Below are 19,618 nucleotides of genomic sequence, written 5' to 3'. Positions count from 1 at the left end.
TTCGGCCTGGCGACCCTCACCCTCGTTGGAACTTGTTGACGTTTTCGCACAGAGAAAGGCACTTTGAGGGTTTTTTCCCCCCTGTACAATCTCCGACAAGCCGGCTGTCTTAGTTTGTCCCCCCCCCCCCCCCCCCCATTTTTTAAATGACAATTAACATTTTGACGCCCCATCTTAAAGCAAATACACCACATCACACCGGTTTAAATACTACCTCATATGCACTGGAAATAAGTATCCCGAGATTATTATTTTTAAAGGGATTGTTTTACATTTGAAAGCAACAATGGTTGTGGTGCCATCACTACATTCATTCTCCAAGCAAAACAAGAAATGCTGATTTTTTTCACACTTAAAAAAAAAAAAACATGTTTACGTTGAGGGGAGCGATGACGCCATGGAAGCAAATCTATTGGGGAAGGGTTATTGGCCATCTTTATTTTTTTAGCAGTACTTTAGATTTTTTTTTGTCTTAAGTGGGTGTGTGAATGTTATGGCAGGTTTCCAAACAGCAGCTAACATGGGGCAGCGTTTGTTTGTGTTCAAGGCGTCCTTTGTATAAAGGTAAGTTATTTTTATGGACTGTACAATTCTTTTTCATGTATTTATACCTGTTTAATGATCTTTTTCCCAATTTTATGGGAATGTTGTGCAATAAACACGCAGACCTTTTGGACAAAGTGCTCTATGATTAGTTTTTTTTGCCATTGAGCATCTTCATATAGAGTGAAATCTGGGCCCTTTTAAAAAGTAGGAATTTGATATCACTTCTCGAGCGCCCCCGTGTGGTGCAAAACGGTCGCCCTCGACTCTTCTCCGCTGCCGTTATGCAATAAGACAACTCCACAAGGAGTGTCCTAGAAGGTGACTCAAAAACTCCATTTCTTGTCGTAAGGCTGTAACACGACGCATTCAAACAACGTCCTGATACACGTAAACCTCTTCAATTTGTGTCATTTGTCATCGCCTTCATTTTGACTGCAGTAGTCAGATTTCGCTCGTCCAAACAGCTACTGAGTGTCAGCAGTCGCTGATGCATTCAGGGACCGCGGTAATGTGCCTTCCGTTCGGTTTGACTATTGAGACGTTTTATCCTTTGGTTTGTTAAAACCATGTGTGTGTGTGTGTGTGTGTGTTTTAGACGATGTGTACATGGATGTATATCGGGGGTCAAATAGGACGTCGTGTTAACGTATCTCAGCAAACTATCGTGTAGCACAAGGGGGGGGTTCATCTCTTTCCCGGTGTACCTGAACGCAGCGTCGTTTTACTGGCAAACACACGAATGTCGTCAACTCGCCACATTCGCTACTTTCTCCGGGAGGAGGCAAGCCAAATCTCCCCCGCTCGGATGGAACCCGCAGCGTCGGCGACGACGAGCGACATGGACACGACGAACCCATGACTACCCGGATACTACTTTTTTTTGTGTGGCCATTTTCAAAGGAGAACGACGCGCTTTTGTGGTCACTTTTGAGCGCTTTCGGGAGTTTGTTCGTTGGCCGGACGCCGGGGAGCTAGCTGAAAAAAGTTTGGTGTCCATGCACGCCGCCGGGCGAGGAGCAACTCCGACGCGAGCGATGTGACACCACCCTGACCGTTGGAAATCAACTAAAGAGGAAGGAAAAGTCCCTCCGAGTTGAAGTCGGACGTCATGAAAACGAGCGGAGCTATGGAGAGTGCTTTCAAAGTGGCGCTGCGGAAGCCGCCCGCCCTGCGGTCGGCAGAGGTACGTGAAGGCAACAACACGCACCCACATCACTCACTGCTACTCTTGCTTTTTTCCTCTTTCGAGTTAGCTCCCGAATTGGCGGCTGTTCTCTTGTTTTGTCATGAAGTGACGTCAACGTTCGCCTCAATGTCGCCGAGCGAGCTCTCCAAACTCACGAACGAACAAACAAACAAACACGTTCGAACACGGCCAGGCACGTCTTCGGCGAGAGCGCCTTCAAGTAACGTGACTCCTCGTGTTTCGATGCCACGGACGCGACGCCAGTGGTCGTCAATGGCTGCCGACGACTTGGTCAACTATTAACCCGCGTGCCGTTACACTCTGTCGTTGAAGACACATGTCGGCGTTTGAATTGTTCTCTTGACGGCCATCTGTGTGGTGCTTTTCCTCTTTGAATTGAATGCCTCGATATTGTGATGGTTCAATGTTGAAGGAGATTTGAAAGTTGTCCGTGAAACGACTGGCATGATTTCCCAATCATTTTGAAAAATCACCGGCACACGTGATTGGACGCCTGTCACCCCCAATGACACTGAAAGGGGATGCTGCGTCGCTGACACGATTGTTGACCAAAATGGAACCTCTGAGACTTTTGGAGATGCTCCTCCATGTTAGAGGCAGCCAGTCAATGTTTGTGTGCGATACCTATTTTGGGGAAAATGTCCAACTCATTTGCTCGGCAGACAACCCTGAGCGCCATTGACGTCCCCTCTGTGGTTGTGGGGAGTGAAAAAGCCTATTTTCAGAGCCCCCGTTTTTTTTCTTCTTCCCTCCCCTAAAAGGGTCTGTTTTGACGCCTCTTGATCCCTTGTTTGTTTGCGCACCAGAAAGCCCCTTTCACGGCGCCCACAGAGCGCTTTTGTGCCCGCGCGAACAAACCATAACAAGCGCGTGGACGAACGTGGTGGAAACGGGCCACTCGGGCCTTCTCGCCCGCTTGGCAAAAACCAAGCGGGAGGTGAAAAAAAATGCAAAAAAGGTCAGTGCATTCCTTGCAGAGGAGCAAGCGTGAACAAGCAGTAGGCTGTGCATGGAATGCCTCCTACAGGTGGACTCACCTACCTTGCGCAGTCAGACCAGACATTGACTTTGCTTTGGACTGGCTTTGTGGCATTTTGTCATTTACGACGACCACATCGACCAAATGCCCCTCCAGATTGTTCAGATCATATCCTAAAAAATGTATTTTTTGTTGTTGCCCCGCCCTAGCATGAGTCAATCTCCAGTGGCTTTAAAGCTAGAGTGGTAAAAGTAGTGGGACTTTGGCATCCTAGAAGCCTCAGGTGGCGCCCCTGGAATGGAATGCAAAGTGTCTCATTCCAACGGTGGCGCAACCCCACGCTGACGTCATGGCTTCTTTTCACGCCATTTCCCGGGGCCTCAAGACCAGTGAGTGACTCACTCGGCGTACTTTCAACAAGAGATTGCGTCCATTTCCACCAATCTCCCAGATAACAACAAATAGCGACGAAAACAACAATGCCGGGAGGACGGCGGCGTGACGGGATTTCCCGATCGGGTCGTGCTAGTTGCGGCAAACACGCCACCGGACGGGTTTGCGACGAGGGCGGGAATGCCAGAGCCGCATTCCGCCGAGGCTTCCTTCCTCCCCGAAGACGAGGACAAAATGAACGCTTCCCCTCGCAACCCTCGTAGAGAATATCAAAAAGCGGCATTTGTTGAAAACAGGAAGTCAAAGGCTCTGACTCAGCCGGCGGCGACGGGCCTTTCATTCGCCACCAGAGCTTGATTCAACCCGGCCCATTTGCCTGGGAAATGGACTTTGAAAACATCGTGGCTCCATCTAGACCAGGCGGATGGATGCGTTTCCATTTGGTAGGCTCGTCGGCTGCCGGACGTGGGTTGTCCCTCGGCCGACCGACCAAGGCAAAGTTGCTGGACGTGGCTGTTGGCTTTCCCACAATCGACTTTTGTTTCCCTTTGATCAATTCCAAATCCCACGTGGGAAATACAAGGCGTCCTTTGAGTGGCAAACAAATGTCACAAATGTGTGGCGTGGGCCGCTGGGCGGTGGGCCGCTGGGCCGTGGGGCGCTGGCCCGCCGGGCGGCGGGCCGCTGGGCGCTCCGGTGGGCCGACCTGCTTTGACCAGCCTGCTTTGACATTTCCAGTAGGCCCAAACAAAGATTTCGTTTCTCCAAAAGGCTCCTTGTTGTGTTTTGGGAGGCCACTAGCAAGTGAGCTAGCTGCTTTCCTGACTTGCCCGGCCCCCGCTGGCAGGCAGAGGGCGTCAACGTGACAGTATGAATGGCAAGCAACTTACTGCTATTTTGGGAGCAAAATGGATCTTTAGGCTTTTGCAAGGCAAACATTTCAAGATATCTGTTTGATTCTCCCCCCCCCCCCCTCCTGTCTTTTAGGACCTGCACACCATCTACTGCCACCTCTATCACATGGATGTCCTCTCGCACCTGAGGGAGCACCAGCTCAGGTCAGTAATCACCGGGGCGCTAGACGGACGCCTTTTCGGCAGACGTGTTTGAAGGCCGCACTTTTGGATTCCCCCCCCCCCCTTTCAGGTCCATGTGCACCTCGGTCAGGTACGAGAAACACGAGGCCAACCACATCCTCTTTTAGTGAGTACGCCGTCCGACGCTCGGCGGGGGGTCGGGGACCGGCCCCGTGGTGGCGGCGGTGGCGGCGGTGGCGGCGGCGGCCTTTCCAGTCGGTTGGCATCTCCGTAAAGTGTATTTTTCTTCCGCCCCTGGCAGTCCCGACAGCGTGGCCAGCTGCTGGTACATCCTGCTGTCCGGATCCGTCTTCCTCAAGGAGCACATGTACCTGGCCCGATGTTGGTACGTAGCCAGCAGTTTCGAGGGGACGTACGGACGGAGGAATGGCGGGAGAAGGCGGCTCTATTGATACGGGGGGGGGGAGTCCACGTGCCGAGAAAGCCTGTCTCATTGGGGAAATGTTATGGACGACCGTGAAAAAGCGGGAGCCGCCGTGGTCCTTTTTTTTATCTGTTGAAAAGAATCCCCTGGTCAACTTTGAGCTAAAAACACATGATTTGCATTGGACGTGTTTGCTTTTGCTGTGGGGGAGGCTTTCCGTCGTGCTCTCGCCATGACCGGAGGCTGCGTGCGTGCGTGTGTGCGTGCGTGTGTGCGTGCGTGCGTATTGCTTGCTTAGCGGTCGCTCACAGTAGGGGGTGTCAAAGCAGGTCAGATTGTGCGTGGAATGTGTAGATCTGGCTGCTGTGTGCGTGTGAGCAGGAAATGAACAACATGCGGGCACCCTGACAGGCAGAGAGAGAGAGAGAGAGAGAGAGAGAGAGAGCAAGAGAGCGAGAGTAGCTGGCCTTTCTAAAGCCACTCTGGTCCACCCGCCTTTGTGGATAAAGATGGCTCCCCACAAGCATGGCTGTCCCGGTCAGTCAGCTTGGAACTTTTTCCTCCCTTTGCCAAATTCCTAGCCTTTGTCCAACATGGAGGAGGCCATCGGTCCGCTTGGATCGACGCCGCCACGGCCGACCGACTTTGGCTCTACCATTGACTCTCTGTGCCGTGGGCCTCCTAATGCACGTTTTGCTCTTGAAAAAGTCAAGATGGCTCTGCTTTTTTAATGCTCTTCCTATGCTCTCTTCTTGTGCCTTTCTTTAGTTTTGGCAAGCAGCCGGGGGGCCGGCGAGGTTGCGAGTGCGTCACCTTGGAAGCCTCCGAAATGATTGTGGTAAGACAACTTTTTTTGTTGAGGATGCTATCCATTTTGATATAACTGTAAGGAAGAGGCCATGTCAAAAGTTAAATGAAATATGAATAAGAAGACTTGGAGCCACCTTGGCACGTAGCCATATCATAGACAAATGGCCTTATCGCCAGAGAGCCAAAGCGCCACTATTTTGACACCGCCTCTTTTTGAAATGACGACGACGCATTGAGACCACGCCACCGTGGCGTGACGCGGCGAGTAAACAAATTGTTGCCACGGCAAAACTCTCGGAGGAACTTTTTTTTTTTTTTTTTTTTTTAATTCTTGATGCACGCTCTCTCGTTCTTTATTTTTTTCTTGCGACGCCTCGCGAGAGCACGTCCGCCCCCCCGCTTCCTTGAAGGAAGCGGCCTGGGCCCCGAGCCCGTCGTCGTCGTCATCGTCGTCGGCCACTCGCCGGCTCGCCGTTGGACGCACAGTTTTTGGGGGAATAATTTAAAAAAAAGACAATGTATTTTTGACATTTTTGGAACGAGCCGCCATCCGGATGAAGGCTTGGCGCCGCCATCAGCTTTTGGCGCTTTGGAAGAAGCGGGTGTCGGGGGGGCGGCACGTCAAGGTCAAAGGGGAGGGCTCCGCTTCCAGTTGTGACGAGGCCGCCCTCTGCTCCCCGCAGGTGGACAACGGCGAAAGCCAAGGGGACGACGGCTACCTCCGCCGGGAGGGCTCGCAGCGGCGCTCCAGACGGCGCTTTCGCAGGATCAACCCCAAGGGCGAGCGGGAGCTCATCACCGACGGCCAAGAAGTCCCGTCCCACAAGGTAGGAGGAGATGATGGCGCCTACCGTTGTTATTTGCACAGGGTGGGGCTTTCACCCCCCCCTCCCAGATAGCATCAGCTAATCACGACTCGCCATATGTCTCACGCAACACACAAGTCAGTGTGTGAAATGATTGAGGCCAGTGTGCTAGCAAGGCGCACCGGCGCTCGCGTCCCACGCGGAAAGTTGCGTGCCCCCGCTGGCTCGGGTGGAAACATGTTTTGCACTTGGGCGCGTGCGGTGGCGCCGGCTTCCTGTGTCAGAATTGGCGCCGCCCCGAAGCCTCAAGACTGCCTTGCGTCACCACAAACACGACTGCCGGAAGTCGAGAAAGAGAGAGGCTAAGACTCTTTCGAGAAGGAAAAAAAGGGGGTGGGGTGGGAGGGTCAAAACCAAATGAATAGAAATGATTTTGGCCAGCCAGACGTCCATTTTTTTTGAGTGCAGGAAGGGACTTTAAATGGCAGGAATTCCTGTCTGGCGCTACAAACGCCAAAGGTCCCTTGTTTACGGGATTTCTTTTGGTTCTCCCCTCTGCCGCTTCATTTTGCCAACGTGTCCTCCTCCTCTGGCATTTGAGGAGAAAACGTATGGCTCAGTTGACCTCTTTTCAAAATCACGTGACCACGAGTGGCACTCCACTTGGTTCTCGGAACGGAGAGAGTGTCAGCCGGCCCTGGCCAGGGCCCTGGCCCGGCTCTGGCCCTGGCCCGGCTCTGGCCCTGGCCCGGCCCGGCCCGGCCCCGGCCCTGGCCCGGCCCTGCATTTCCGGGAGCTCTCGTCAGTCAAATGGCGGCCGGCGTCGCCGCTTCCCCAAAAATGAATCGCATGAGCATTGTCTTTTTCCACCGGCGTAAAATCCTCCTCCCTTCTGTCCTGTCTTTTCCATTTTTTTTTTCTGAAGGCATATCTATTTTGGAAGCTCCCCCTCCCCCTGGTTGGCTCTTTCTCTCTCCATTCTTTTTTTTTCTTCTCCGGCGTCACTTCTTCTATTTCCATCTCTCCTGTGTACACCGTCTCCTCGGAAGGCAGGCTCAGGCGGGCAGGCCTCCCTCCATGTGCTGGCCCCCCCATTGGCTGCCCTGCTAAAAGATGAAGTCATACTCTGGGAGGGCGGAGGGAGCACCAAATGGAGACGCGTAGATGGCGGATTGTGGGGGGCGGGGATTCAAAAAAAAGAAAACAAGGATTTGGACTTTTGAGGCCAACCAAGGATCCGCATGGATTCCCGGGGAGCGTCGTGGTCGGTCCAAATGGATAGGGGGGGGGGGGGGGGGGGGTATGCACAAAAGGGGGAGGGCTCTTTTTTATTTGCACATGCCGTTTGCCTTGATAGACTTGATGTTAGCGATCAATGAAGATGCTCCCTTTTATTTTCCAGCCAATCCGTCTAATGCACCCCCTTACACGCGCGCCACTCCCCCCCCCGCTCTCTCTCTCTCTCTCTCTCTCTCACTCTCTCTTTCTAGCCCTCGCCGACTGGCTGGCCGGCCAGCTATACAGGTGATGTCATTCTTTTTCATCTGGATTCCCTTCCCCTCCTCGCTCTGCCGCCTGGCCATTAGCCACCTCGGTCGGCGCAGCAGCATCCCTAACCGAGAATCCCCCTACTTTCAAAAAAGAAAAAAAGCGGACCGGACCGGTAGGGGGTCGGGGGGGCTATCGGCAGCGGGAGGCGGACGGGGAAAACTACTTGGACGTCTGTCTCTGGCAATTCTGCTCCTTTTTTGAGGGGGGGCGGTCGCCACAATTTCAGTTGAAGTGGTCTGCTGAGGATTTCCCCCGCTGATTTCTTTTGGACTAGAGGAGGGGGGGTTCTCCTTCCTTGCCCCCCCCCCCCCCCCCCACACCACCCACCCATTTTTTGGGCGACGAGGGAGAACTTCCCTCCTCCCCCTCCCCTCCGTCGGAGAGATGGCTTTCCTGGTCCGTTGCTATGCCAACTGCTTGCAGCCGTGGTCCTCCAAAGTAAGCCGTCTCGTCATCTGTGCTTCATTTCTTCTGGCTATTTTTTTCTAAAGAAAAGCTAGCCAAATAGATTAGGATTCAGTGAAAAAAAAGTTTCTTTTTCTTGGTGAGGGAAAATGCCATTGTGGCCAGGCAACATGTGGACGGACGTCAGGTCCCACTGATGTATTTTAAAGGATTCATGGTGACTTGGTGGTAAATGAGTGGTGTGGCTGAATGTGGAATTTTGCATTGAAATTTGTGCTTTCCTCCCACTTCCCCGAGCCCACCTACATCTGCGCCAGCGTGGAGCTTTCCTCCTCCTCCTCCTCCTCCTCCGGCGCCCTGTGGAAATCCTGCCTTGAATTGGCCCGCCGCGCCAATGTCGCTAAAGGTTCATTGCGCTGATCTTTGGCCGATGATGTCATGGCCTTTATGGGCCTAAAAGCCTTGACATCCCGACTGATGGACTGACGTGATGGCAGATAATGTCGCCTTTGAGCCTTGAAAAATGATCATGAGCGCCAGAGGGGTTGTCAGAGCTCAGCCTGTGAGAGCATTATTAGAGGGACGCTCCACTTGACCCCCCCCCCCCCCCCAAGAGAGGGGACCAGGGAGAGCTTTTTCTGGCTGGCGGGTGGACGTCTGGAAGCTCCCATTTGCAGGAAGTGGCGGCGTAGACGATCGATCCGGGTCGCGTTACAGCCGGGCCTGTCCACAACCGTCTAAGTCACACGGATGATTCTATTTTGTTAAAAAAGGGGGCCGCCAAAGGAAAAAAAAAAAAAATCACTCACCAAAGATGGCTGAAAGATATAGGTCCCTCATTCACTCGCTTGACAGAGTCGCACGGCAGAAGCCGGCAGACGCATTTATATTTCATGGACAGACTCATCCTTAATGCATGAGGAGAGACCCCGGCCCGGCCTCCACCCGGGGGACACGCACCCGGGAGGTAGCAGGTCAAGGGCATTTCCAGGGAGCCGGCAGTCAACGTTGGCTTGGGTCCGAGCGACCGTCCGCGGCTCAAAATCACCCACGTCAGAGGCAGTCAACTCGTTTGTTCAAAATCAACCCTTTGAAAAGCCCACCTTTTTTCTTCCCCCCCCCCCCTATCTGTCTTTTGACGTAGCTTCCCGCCGAGCTGGACAAGATGCACTTGACGGATCAAGCCCACCGGCGGCAGGTGACGCACGTGCCCGCCAGTCAGTCGGGCTGCAGCATCGCCAGCGACTCGGGCAGCAGCAGCCTGTCGGACATCTACCAGGTGGCGCCATCGGCCGTGGACGGCCTTCTCCTCCGTGCGCCTGGGTTCAGGGTTGACCTTTGACCCCGCCTCCCTCGCCCTACCCCACCCCAGGCCACGGAGAGCGAGCAGGGCGACGTGGACCTGTCCGGCCTGCCCGAGGCGCCCGTGGACAGCGAGGAGGAGGAGGACGAGGAGGACGAAGAGCTGGAAGAGCGGGCCTCGGGCGCCCCGCCGGTTCGCGACCTGGTGCGCGAGTGCCTGGAGAAGGAGCCGGCGGACCGCAACGACGACGACGTGGGTCAGTGCGCCGTCGGTGGCGGGGAGGGCCGGACGGGGGGCCCGGACGGGGGGCCCGAACGGCGGCCCGAACGGGGGCACGGCTCGAAAACCATTTTGAAAACCATTTTGACGCCGCGGCGTGCTCCTCCGTCCAGAGCAACTGCTGGAGTTCATGCACCAGCTGCCGGCCTTTGCCAACATGACCATGTCGGTGCGGCGGGAGCTGTGCGGCGTCATGGTCTTCGAGGTGGTGGAGCGGGCCGGCGCCGTCATCCTGCAGGACAAGCAGGAGGTCGGGAGCGTGGCCGAAAGGCTTGGGCTCGTGCTTTTGGGGATAATGACGGTCCTCCCCGTGGATTTAGCTGGACCAGTGGTACGTCATCCTCAACGGGGCGGTGGAGATGGAGCGGGCCGACGGGCGCACGGAAACGCTGTGCATGGGCAACGCCTTCGGCATCTCGGCCTCCTTGGAAAAGCAGTACGTCAACGGTCAGGTCCGCACCAGAGGCGACGACTGCCAGGTACGGACGGCGTCCTCGCGGCTTCCCAGCGGCTTCCCGGGCGGCTTCCTGGCCGGCTTCCCACGCCAAATTTACATTCCTTTTCTCGAATTTGCAGTTGGTGTGCATCGCCCAGGAGGACTACTGGCGCATCCTCAACCACGTGGAGAAAAATACCCACAAGGTGGAGGAGGAGGGCGAGATCGTGATGGTGAAGGAGCACCGCGAGCTGGACCGCAGCGGCACCTGCAAGGGCCACATTGTCATCAAGGTGAAACCTCTCGGCTTTCCTTCTTTATTTGTGGACGCCGCGTAGAAGCGCTTCTTCTTCTTCTCTGTCTTGAACGCACACGCCGCTCGGCCTCCAGGGGACCCCCGAGCGTCTGATCACGCACCTGGTGGAGGAGCATTCGGTGGTGGATCCCACCTACATCGAGGACTTCCTGCTCACCTACCGCGCCTTTGTGTCCAGCCCCATGGAGGTGGGCAAGAAGCTCCTGGACTGGTTCCAGAGGGACACGCTGCGAGACACGGTCAGTCGGGATGACATATAAAATTATAAATAAAATTATGGCGGTCGTGCCACGGGGAGCTCGCAAAATGGACCGTTTTCCTTTTTTTGGGAATGAGACGTCTTGGGTCACCCAGGTGACGCGGATCGTGCTGCTGTGGGTCAACAACCACTTCAACGACTTTGAGGGCGACACGGCCATGACGCGCTTCCTGGAAGACTTTGAGAAGCTGCTGGAAGCCACGGTAAAAGCCCTCGTCCTTCCCTCCCTCCCTCCCTCCGTAAGACGGCTCATCTCCGGGGCTCTTTTTGTCAGAAAATGAAGGGCCACCTGCGGCTGCTCAACATCGCCTGCGCCGCCAAGGCCAAGTGGCGGCAGATCACGCTGCAGAAGGCCTCTCGCGACTCGCCGCTGCACTTTGCCGTCCGGGGCGGCAGCGAGCGCGGCTTCGGCATCTTCGTGGAGTCCGTGGAAGACGGCGGGCGGGCGGCTCAGGCGGGACTCAAGCGCGGGGACCAGGTTGGACCAAAGGGGGGGGGGGGAGGAGATTGATCGTTTAGGATTTCCTCCTCATTTGTACCGTCTTTCTTTAGATCATGGAGATCAACGGACAGAACTTTGAGAACATCTCCTTCTCCAAAGCCGCCGACATCCTGAAAAACAACACGCACCTGTCGCTCACGGTCAAGACCAACATATTCGGTGAGCCGGCCCGCTCCAAAAGAAGTCCGGCCGTGGTGGGTCGGCCACGACGGCGATGCTTAACGGACGCCCGCCGTCCAGTGTTCAAGGAGCTCCTGAGCCGGATGGCGCACGAGAAGAAGAACGGCGGGCCGCACATTCCCAAGATCCAGGAGAAGAAGGGCAACCGTTTCTCCATCGCGGACCTGCCGGGCGACATGGAGTTTGCCACCGAGCACAAGGCCGCCGCCGCCGCCACGCGCAAGATGAAGGCCAACACGGTGTCGGGCGGCCGCAACAGGATCCGCAAGATGCTGGAGAAGACGCGCTTCAGCATTCTGCCGCCCAAGCCCTTCAGGTGCGTCCGCCTGGGCGCCGTGCCGTTGTTATTCCCTCCTTGTTTGTGTCCTTTTGAGCCCACCTCCTGCCGCCGCTGCACTTTTGCCCCCCCCCCCCCCCCAACGAAGAAGCTCTTTTTTTTTTTCTTTGTTTGTGTTCGATTCCCCGTTGATTTCAAATCTTCTCTTTCTCCCCCCCTCCCCGCTTTGCTGCTTCAGGGGCTTCTTTGGGTAAGAATAGTCCTTCCCGTACTCACACCCCCGAGTTCTTAAAGGGTTTCCCCCGTCGTCTGACGGCGGTCAAAAAGCGCAACGGACACGACGGAGCTGCTCCCAAAGCTGACCGTCTGCTTTACTTTTTTTTTTTTTTCTTCTTCTTCTCCTCCTCAGCGAGGGCGGATTGGGCCAGTCGCAGGACGACAGCGTGGTGGGCACCAAGCAGTGCCGGCACAGCGTGGCCATCATGCCCGTCCCCGGCAGCTTGTCGTCCAGCAGCCCGGACCTCTTGCAGCCCGCCTCCTCCGTCTGGGACTTCTCCAACCCGGCAGGTAACGGCGCGGGAAATCCGTCGGGCCGGCTGGATTTTGCTCACCGCCGCTTTCATTCTTCATTCCTCTCCTCCTTTTTCTTCTTCTTCTTCTTCTTCTTCTCCAGTGCTGGGACTCTATTGTGAGTAACGCTCTCGCGCTCTTTTGCATGCGCTTCATTTCTGTCACATTTCAATGAAAGTTTGGAGTTGGAGTTCCGCCCAAATGTAAGGAATTGGATTTCTCTCTGTTTCATTATTTTTTTTTTTTTTTAGACATTCCGGACCAAGTGATCCGAGTGTTCAGAGCCGACCAGCAGAGCTGCTACATCATCATCGGCAAGGACACCACGGCCAGGGACGTGGCGGCCCACGCCGTCAACGAGTTTGGCCTGACGCCGGCCGCCGACGCCTACTCGCTGTGCGAGGTGTCGGTCAGCCCCGAGGGCGTCATCAAGCAGCGCCGCCTGCCCGACCAGCTCTCCAAGCTGGCCGACCGCATTCAGCTCAACGGCAGGTGAGAGAGAGAAAAGGCTAGCGGATAGCGTGCGGCCAGCGCTCGGGTAATAACCCCGAAACAACGCCCCCTGGCAGGTACTACCTGAAGAACAACATGGAGACGGAGACGCTGTGTTCGGACGAGGACGCCCAGGAGCTGCTGCGCGAGAGTCACATCTCGCTGCTGCAGCTGAGCACCATGGAGGTGGCCGCCCAGCTCTCCGTGCGGGACTTTGAGCTGTTCAGGAACATCCAGTCCACCGAGTACGTGGACGACCTCTTCAAGCTGGACTCGGGCGGGGGGCATCTGAAGCGCTTCGAGGAGGTGGTCAACCAGGAGACCTTCTGGGTGGCCACCGAGATCCTGAAGGGACCCAACGCCCACAAGAGGATGAAGACCCTCAAGCACTTTGTCAAGATCGCCCTGCACTGCCAAGAGTGCAAGAACTTTAACTCTATGTTTGCCATCATCAGGTGGGGGAGGAGCAATGGCCAATGGTCATTTCCATCTTTCCTTCCTTCTTTCTTTCCTTCCTTCTTTCCCTCCTTTCTTTCTTCCTTCCTTCCTTCCTTACTTGCCTCCCTCCCCCCGCAGTGGGCTCAACTCGCCCCCGGTGGCTCGTCTCCGCGGCACCTGGGAGAAACTGCCCGGCAAGTACGACAAGCTTTTGGGGGACCTGCAGGACGTGTTTGACCCGTCGCGCAACATGGCCAAGTACCGCAACATCCTGAGCGGCCAGAGCGCGCAGCCGCCCGTCATCCCGCTCTTTCCCGTGGTCAAGAAAGACCTCACCTTCCTGCACGAAGGTGAGCCGTCCCGTCCACCGTGTCGCGCCGCGCCCCTCCCAGGGCGCTACTCTAAGCCCCCCCCCCCCCTTCAGGCAACGACTCGACGGTGGACGGCCTGGTCAATTTCGAGAAGCTGCGCATGATCGCCAAAGAGATCCGCCACGTGGTGCGCATGACGTCGGCCCACATGGACCCGGCCCTTATGTTCCGACAACGGTCAGTCCTCTTTGCCGCCGTCCCGTCGCCATTTGGTGGCCCCGTCGATGCTACTGCTCTCTAGTGGAGAAAAAGCCGCACTCCCACCTTTTGTCCATGCGTTCGTTATGTGGCAGGGATGGGCAGATGATTGACATTGCCAAAAGTCATTGATTATTATTATTTCCTCCCAAAAATATTCATGTGTGGCCTTTTTTGATTGGATTGAATCCATTTTTCCAATGGATTGAAATGGAATCGATTTTTCTACTCGTATAAAGACTTTAAATTCATTTTTGAGAAGTGACCCAGTTTTATTGCCAAACGATCTGACCCGTTTAAGCAAGAATAGAAATCATCTTTTGGTTCACAAATTTTGCGCTCGTCTTTTAACGGCCCCAATTTCCAATTGTTGTCCTTTTACCAAATGAAATGAGCTGGAGAGTTTCCCTCCCGCCCTGCCCCCGGTCCTGCCCCCTCCTTGCCCCCGTCCTTCCCCCGTCCTTCCCCCGTCCTGCCCCCGTCCTGCTCTGGTGTGTGATCATATCACGATTCACGATTGTTTTATTTCCACCACCATTTCACCTCCCCAACAACAACAACTTTTTGTCCTCACGCTTCAATCTCCACGCCTCTGGCTTGCAGGAAGAAGAGGTGGAAGAGTTTAGGGTAAGTTGATGTCCCCCCCCACCACTCCCCACCCCACGGCGCCATTTTGTGGCATCATCATTCCCCACCTGAAAACCTTTAGGATTTTCCCCTCAAAAGAGCATGCCAAGAGAGACTGACTTTTGCTCGTTTGAGTGTGCTTGTGCATCCTTAACACCGTCCGTCCATCCCTCCATCTTTCCATCCGTCCATCCATCCATCCATTGACAGCGTCCGTTGTGTGTCTGGAGTCCCAAGTCCAGTGGCTTTGAATCGTAACACCCAAGCCGGTCGATGGGAAGCGAGTGTGGATATGGCATGTGTGGAGAGCCAGGTGCCAAATGTTAGCCTGAGCGGACGACTTTTCTCCACTCAGTGGAGATTTTAGCCTTTCGAGTGAGCTCTGTTTCAATGCAGGCGCCCCCCCCCCTCCCCCATTGGCCAGAAGGTTGCCCCAACTTAGGCCAGGATTGACTCCATTGGCTAACGGGGTTCTCTCTATGTGCCATATCTGCCAGAGGTAGCGCATGGCCTCTGCCTCCCATCATATCGTCGACGTCCGCCCTAACCCCGTAGAGCGCATGACCCGCATGGACTGGTTTTGCTAGCGATGAGCATCGTTGCGCCGGGATGCGTCAGCGTACTCCTTTTCAATGACGGGATGGCCTTCTTAATGGCATCTTCTATTAACAAGTTCCTATTGGAAGGAACGGGATAGCCAACAAACGCGTGCTGTCGTTTTTGAGCGTATTTTCCGCACTTGACGGGCACTGGCCCGTTTACTGACGCTACGCTCCGCCCTTAGGTCCCTGAGCCAGGGCAGCACCAACTCCAACGTGCTGGACGTGCAGGGCGGCGGGCACAAGAAGCGCGTGCGGCGCAGCTCGCTGCTCAACGCCAAGAAGCTGTACGAAGACGCGCAGATGGCGCGGAAGGTCAAGCAGTACCTGTCCAACCTGGCGGTGGAAACGGACGAGGACAAGCACCAGATCATGTCGCTGCAGTGCGAGCCCGCCTACGCCACCGGTGAGTGGGCCACCCTCGCCCCTTCCACGTGGCTCCCCGTCGCTAAAGAATCCCTCCCTCCCTCCGTCCCTCCGTCTTCCAGTCTCTAAAAACTTGAGCGACCGGCGATCCAACAAGTCGGACGCCGCCTCGCCCGTGTCGCTGCGCTCGGCGCCGCTGTCGGGAAAGAGCCAGAACCGAGTGTCGCAAGTGCTGCAGGTGCAAGTGCCGCTCAAGCCGCTGCGCAAGAGGAGCACGGCCAAGGACGTGGGCCCGTCCGGTGAGTGGCCCGTGTCCACCTCCGGTTCCGTGTCGCGCGCGCGCCGGGGGGGCCGGCCAGTGACGTGGCTTTCCTGAACTCTAGACTCCGGCTCGCCCCGGGTGGCCAAGAAGCCCCCCTCGGGTTCGGCGGCGGACGAGTGGGCCCCGGAGAGGCCGTCGGAAGAGACCTCCGCCTCGTCCCCGCCCCCCAGCCCCGCCGGGTCGCCGCGCAAAGGCCCCCCCGCCGCGGGCCCGCCCGGCAAAGGCCAGAGCCGCTCGGGCTCGTCGTCGTCGTCGATGACCAGCGACGGCGGCGCCAAAACCCCCGCCGTCTTTCTGCGCGGCTACGGCATAGGTAGGTGGGAGCGAGGCCGGCGGCGACGAGAGCCGCCCGCCCCTGAACGGAGGCCCTTTCCTTTTGGCAGGTTGCGCCCCGTTGCCCCCGGGCAGAGCCTGTGACAACCTGTCGGACTCCAGTCACAGCGAGATCTCGTCTCGCTCCAGCATCTGCTCCGTGGACTCGGTGCCGGCCCCGGGTCTGGAGGAGCGCTCCAACAGCGTGGGGGCCAGGACGTCGCTGGCGCTCGCCGACGCCGGCGCCGGGACGTCTCCGGCGGTCGCCGTCTCCGCCGCCGACGGCACCCGGGCCGGCGCCAGGACGTCGCCGGCGGCCACGCACTGCAACGCCGACGGCGCCAGGTAAATGGCCGCTTGTCCCATGGCTCTGTCCCCAAATTTAAATTTCGGTGCTTTTTTTTTTCCCCTCGGCGTCCAGGGGCCACGCGTCACGGAGCTCCGCCTTCACGTCGTCCGCCTCCACGGAGGAGCTGACGCCCGACCTGGACTCGGTGGCCGACAGCGGGCGCGGCAGCTGGACATCCTGCTCGTCCAATTCCCACGACTCCTTCCAGGGCCCGCCCTCCGCCGCCACCGGCGCCTCCTCCTGCCGGCCGTGGGACTATGGCGTTCACGGGCACCCGCTGGGTCAGCGGGCGGGGCAGGGCCCGGGGCAGGGCCTGGGGCAGGGCCCGGGGCAGGGCCCGGGGCAGGGCCCGGGGCAGGGCCCGGGGCAGGGCCCGGCCCAGCGCTCGCGGCGGAGCCGGACCTCGTCCGAGTCCCCGTCCGACACGTACGAGGGCAATTACGACACGGTCAAGCGGAGGAACGGCGCCGAGCAGCCGCGGGCGCCCGACGAGGAGGGAAGGGCGAGCGCCGAGCAGGCCTACAAAATGGTGACGTCCAGCACGGAGAAAGGTCTGATAGGTGAGCGGGCCGTCTTAAGCGGGTGCCAAATGTTGCGCGCAGTCATCTCACCGCTTCTGGCCATGTTTTTGCTTGACGCTGTTGTTTATTTTGACCCTCCAGTCGTCACCACCATTTAATTTGTCCACCGTTGTGTCGTGTCGCCCGCTTCACTCTCCTTCCTTCCCTCCCTCCCTCCCTCCCTCCCCTATGCTTTTTTTTTTCTTTTGGCTTTTTTTGTCTCCCCCACCCTCCCCCTTCATGGCCTTCACCCCAGTGTACTGCGTGACCTCCCCCACCAAGGACGAGCGTTACCGAGCACCCCCTCCCACCCCTCCAGGCTACCAGGGTCTGGCCCTGGGGCAGGTGAAAGAGGCGTCCGGCAGGCCCCCCCACCTGCGACCGCCCGACTACAGCGTGGCCGTGCGGAGGAGCAAACTCCTGCAGAGCCCCGGGGCCGCCGGCAGCCTGGCCGAGGCCCGCAGGCTGGCGTGCGAGCGCCCGTGGAGTCACGTCGCCGACGACCGCGACGGCGGTGGCGGCGAGGAAGCCACGCGCTACGCGGACGACGGCCAGGAGGGTACGACCATTGACGGTTCTTGGCCCATGGAATAGATCCATTCTTGACCTTTGTTGTCTTCTAGATGAACAAGTGTCCGCCGTGTAGACGCCGTGGACATCCGTGGACATCCGTGGACCTCTGTGGAATGGATGCCATTTTGGCTACTCTCCTAAACTGGTGCCTGCCTGCTTCACTTGAAAGACAAAAAAAAAATAACAACGTTCATGGTTCTCCTCAAAGCCCCCTCTTGGCCCCGACACCCCCACCCCTTTTTTTTGGTCAACTGGATCTAGGGGTTAGACTGAATTGCCATTTTGACACTTTGTTCTCTTTTTTTTGCACAGCTTCTGTCATCACGTGGTAAAGCCCGCCCGTGTCAGTATTAGGCCTCCTCAGGTGTGAAGTGGTTTTGTACCAAGGATTTTGAAAGCTCCGATTTATTATGACCCCCCCTCTAAGATGCAATAAGCGATGCCCGACAAGCTGTAAAAGTGAGCGTTGGCCGCACAAAAGACGTCCGTCCCGCCGTACGGCGTACGTCAAAGCGCCGCTGGCTTTATTGGTTTGATTTTTCATTTATGTCTTTTACAAAGACGACTATTTTGGCTTCCTATGCTTTGTATATGTATATTTTTTACAGGCGGATTGTATATAGTTGTTCTATTTTTGTTTAAGAGGATGTGTACAATGGCTCAAAATCAAAGAAAAAGAAGAAAAGGACATTTGTATTTCCTTTTAAATCTACTGATATGAATTTGGACCACAAATAAAAGTCTGAACGACAAGCTAGGCTTTGTTTTTTTTTTTTGTTTTTGCCATCAAGTTATACCAGTGATGATTGTTGAAACAACTTCACTTCATCTCGCTGTCGCTGTTGGGGGCAGAAAAACTACAAATAGGTACTACCGGGTACACGAATGAGTGCGCATGCGCCACGGAAATGACCCAGGTGTGTGAGCAGCTGCATCACGAAGCGCGTGGCGTGGGTGTGAACAGAGATGCCGAACAACAACAAAAACAGGGAAAAAGACACGTATTTTGGGTTTCGCCAGCAATAAGAGGCGATTTGTAGTGAGTCTGCAGTCTTTTGGGGCTTTTGTTTTCTTTTGATGGATCGGAGGACGTTCTAAAAACTGAGCACATGTGTTTTTTTTAATCGTGTTAGTGATGGATCATTTTCCTCGGACTTGGACTTTAAGTGGATCGAACTGTTTGATCATCGACAAAAACACCACACCAAAGTCCCTGTCGATGTCAACCCAAGACTTGTCTACTATGCGGTGAGTAGTAAACCCAATCGGATGACTTGGATTATCATACCTGTCAACTGGTACGTTCTCGCCGTAATTGGTACAACTGAAAGCCCATTTTTATATTGGTACGCTGTACACATGAAAATGGTACGCTAAACGGTGATTTTGAGAATCGTTCCCGGAAACGCATGTCTGCCAAGTGATATATGTACCGGCGCCTCTGATTGGCTAAAAAAAAAAGATCATGATAAACATTTCGTTTTGTAACACTTTCACCATGTGATTTCCGTTTCCTGTTCCCTTGTTTATGTTTACTTTCATTTTGTTGTTCGTGATTTTTTACAAAAAAGTAAAGTGGTAAGATTTTCCATGTATTTATACATATATGTAAGGGCGAAAACAAAATTTGGTAAGATCACAAATGGTTCGAGGTTGACAGGTATGGATTATTTTTTTTCTTGTGCTAAAGTGGAGGCAAATGTACCGGTGCCAGATGGTTAGCATGTGAACTAGCTGCCCAACAACAATGCCTTGGCCGGCCGGCCGGCCGGGGTTGTGACCCCGCCCGGGCATTCGAGTAAATGACAATCATTTCGCCATAAACTATTCTCTTATATCTGTTCCAACTATAACTATATAAATATAACCATTATAACTATACGATTCAATCGCCAGGTTCGCTTATAAAGTTGTAAAAGTAATATGTACTATTGATTAGATACGGGCCTGTCTATCCTTTTCGAATGGCAACGTCATATATTTTTTAGGTAATACGATCGGATTAGTATGAGTCTTGATTGTTTGTTTTTAATACTCCCTGATAAGGAGGTTATATCATTTAATTGCAGCGTAGAAATCCATGATATAGTCCCTTAAAAGGTTATGCAGTTGTTGTGGTTTTTTTTGGTGT

General features: G+C 55.4%; 1 protein-coding gene across 6 annotated transcripts; it reads left to right on the top strand.

Annotated features, from left to right (window-relative positions):
- The first annotated feature begins 875 nt into the window (after positions 1-875).
- On the top strand, positions 876-18,240 carry rapgef6 (Rap guanine nucleotide exchange factor (GEF) 6). Of its 6 annotated transcripts, XM_077740375.1 has the most exons (31): positions 877-1,729; positions 4,113-4,183; positions 4,272-4,328; positions 4,464-4,547; positions 5,355-5,424; positions 6,080-6,223; positions 9,303-9,437; positions 9,531-9,717; positions 9,854-9,990; positions 10,061-10,219; positions 10,317-10,469; positions 10,567-10,731; positions 10,847-10,954; positions 11,026-11,229; positions 11,304-11,412; positions 11,494-11,749; positions 11,949-11,960; positions 12,120-12,277; positions 12,532-12,772; positions 12,850-13,227; positions 13,349-13,560; positions 13,635-13,758; positions 14,383-14,406; positions 15,191-15,411; positions 15,494-15,670; positions 15,755-16,006; positions 16,077-16,350; positions 16,427-16,667; positions 16,704-16,914; positions 17,171-17,473; positions 17,538-18,240. In XM_077740375.1, exons 1-31 carry the CDS (start codon positions 1,655-1,657, stop codon positions 17,558-17,560), a joined length of 4,965 nt encoding a protein of 1,654 aa, XP_077596501.1. In that variant the 5' UTR covers positions 877-1,654; the 3' UTR covers positions 17,561-18,240. The 6 variants fall into 6 exon arrangements, with proteins under 6 accessions (XP_077596502.1, XP_077596503.1, XP_077596501.1 ...); XM_077740376.1 differs by having other exon boundaries at positions 876-1,729; positions 16,427-16,914; positions 17,234-17,473; XM_077740371.1 differs by having other exon boundaries at positions 16,427-16,914.
- Positions 18,241-19,618: the final 1,378 nt, after the last annotated feature.

This window comes from Stigmatopora nigra, chromosome 19 (genome assembly GCF_051989575.1).
Source record: "Stigmatopora nigra isolate UIUO_SnigA chromosome 19, RoL_Snig_1.1, whole genome shotgun sequence".
NCBI lineage: Eukaryota > Metazoa > Chordata > Actinopteri > Syngnathiformes > Syngnathidae > Stigmatopora > Stigmatopora nigra.
The sequence above is the reverse complement of the archived record's forward strand: the minus strand, read 5'-3'. Positions and strand labels throughout refer to the sequence as shown.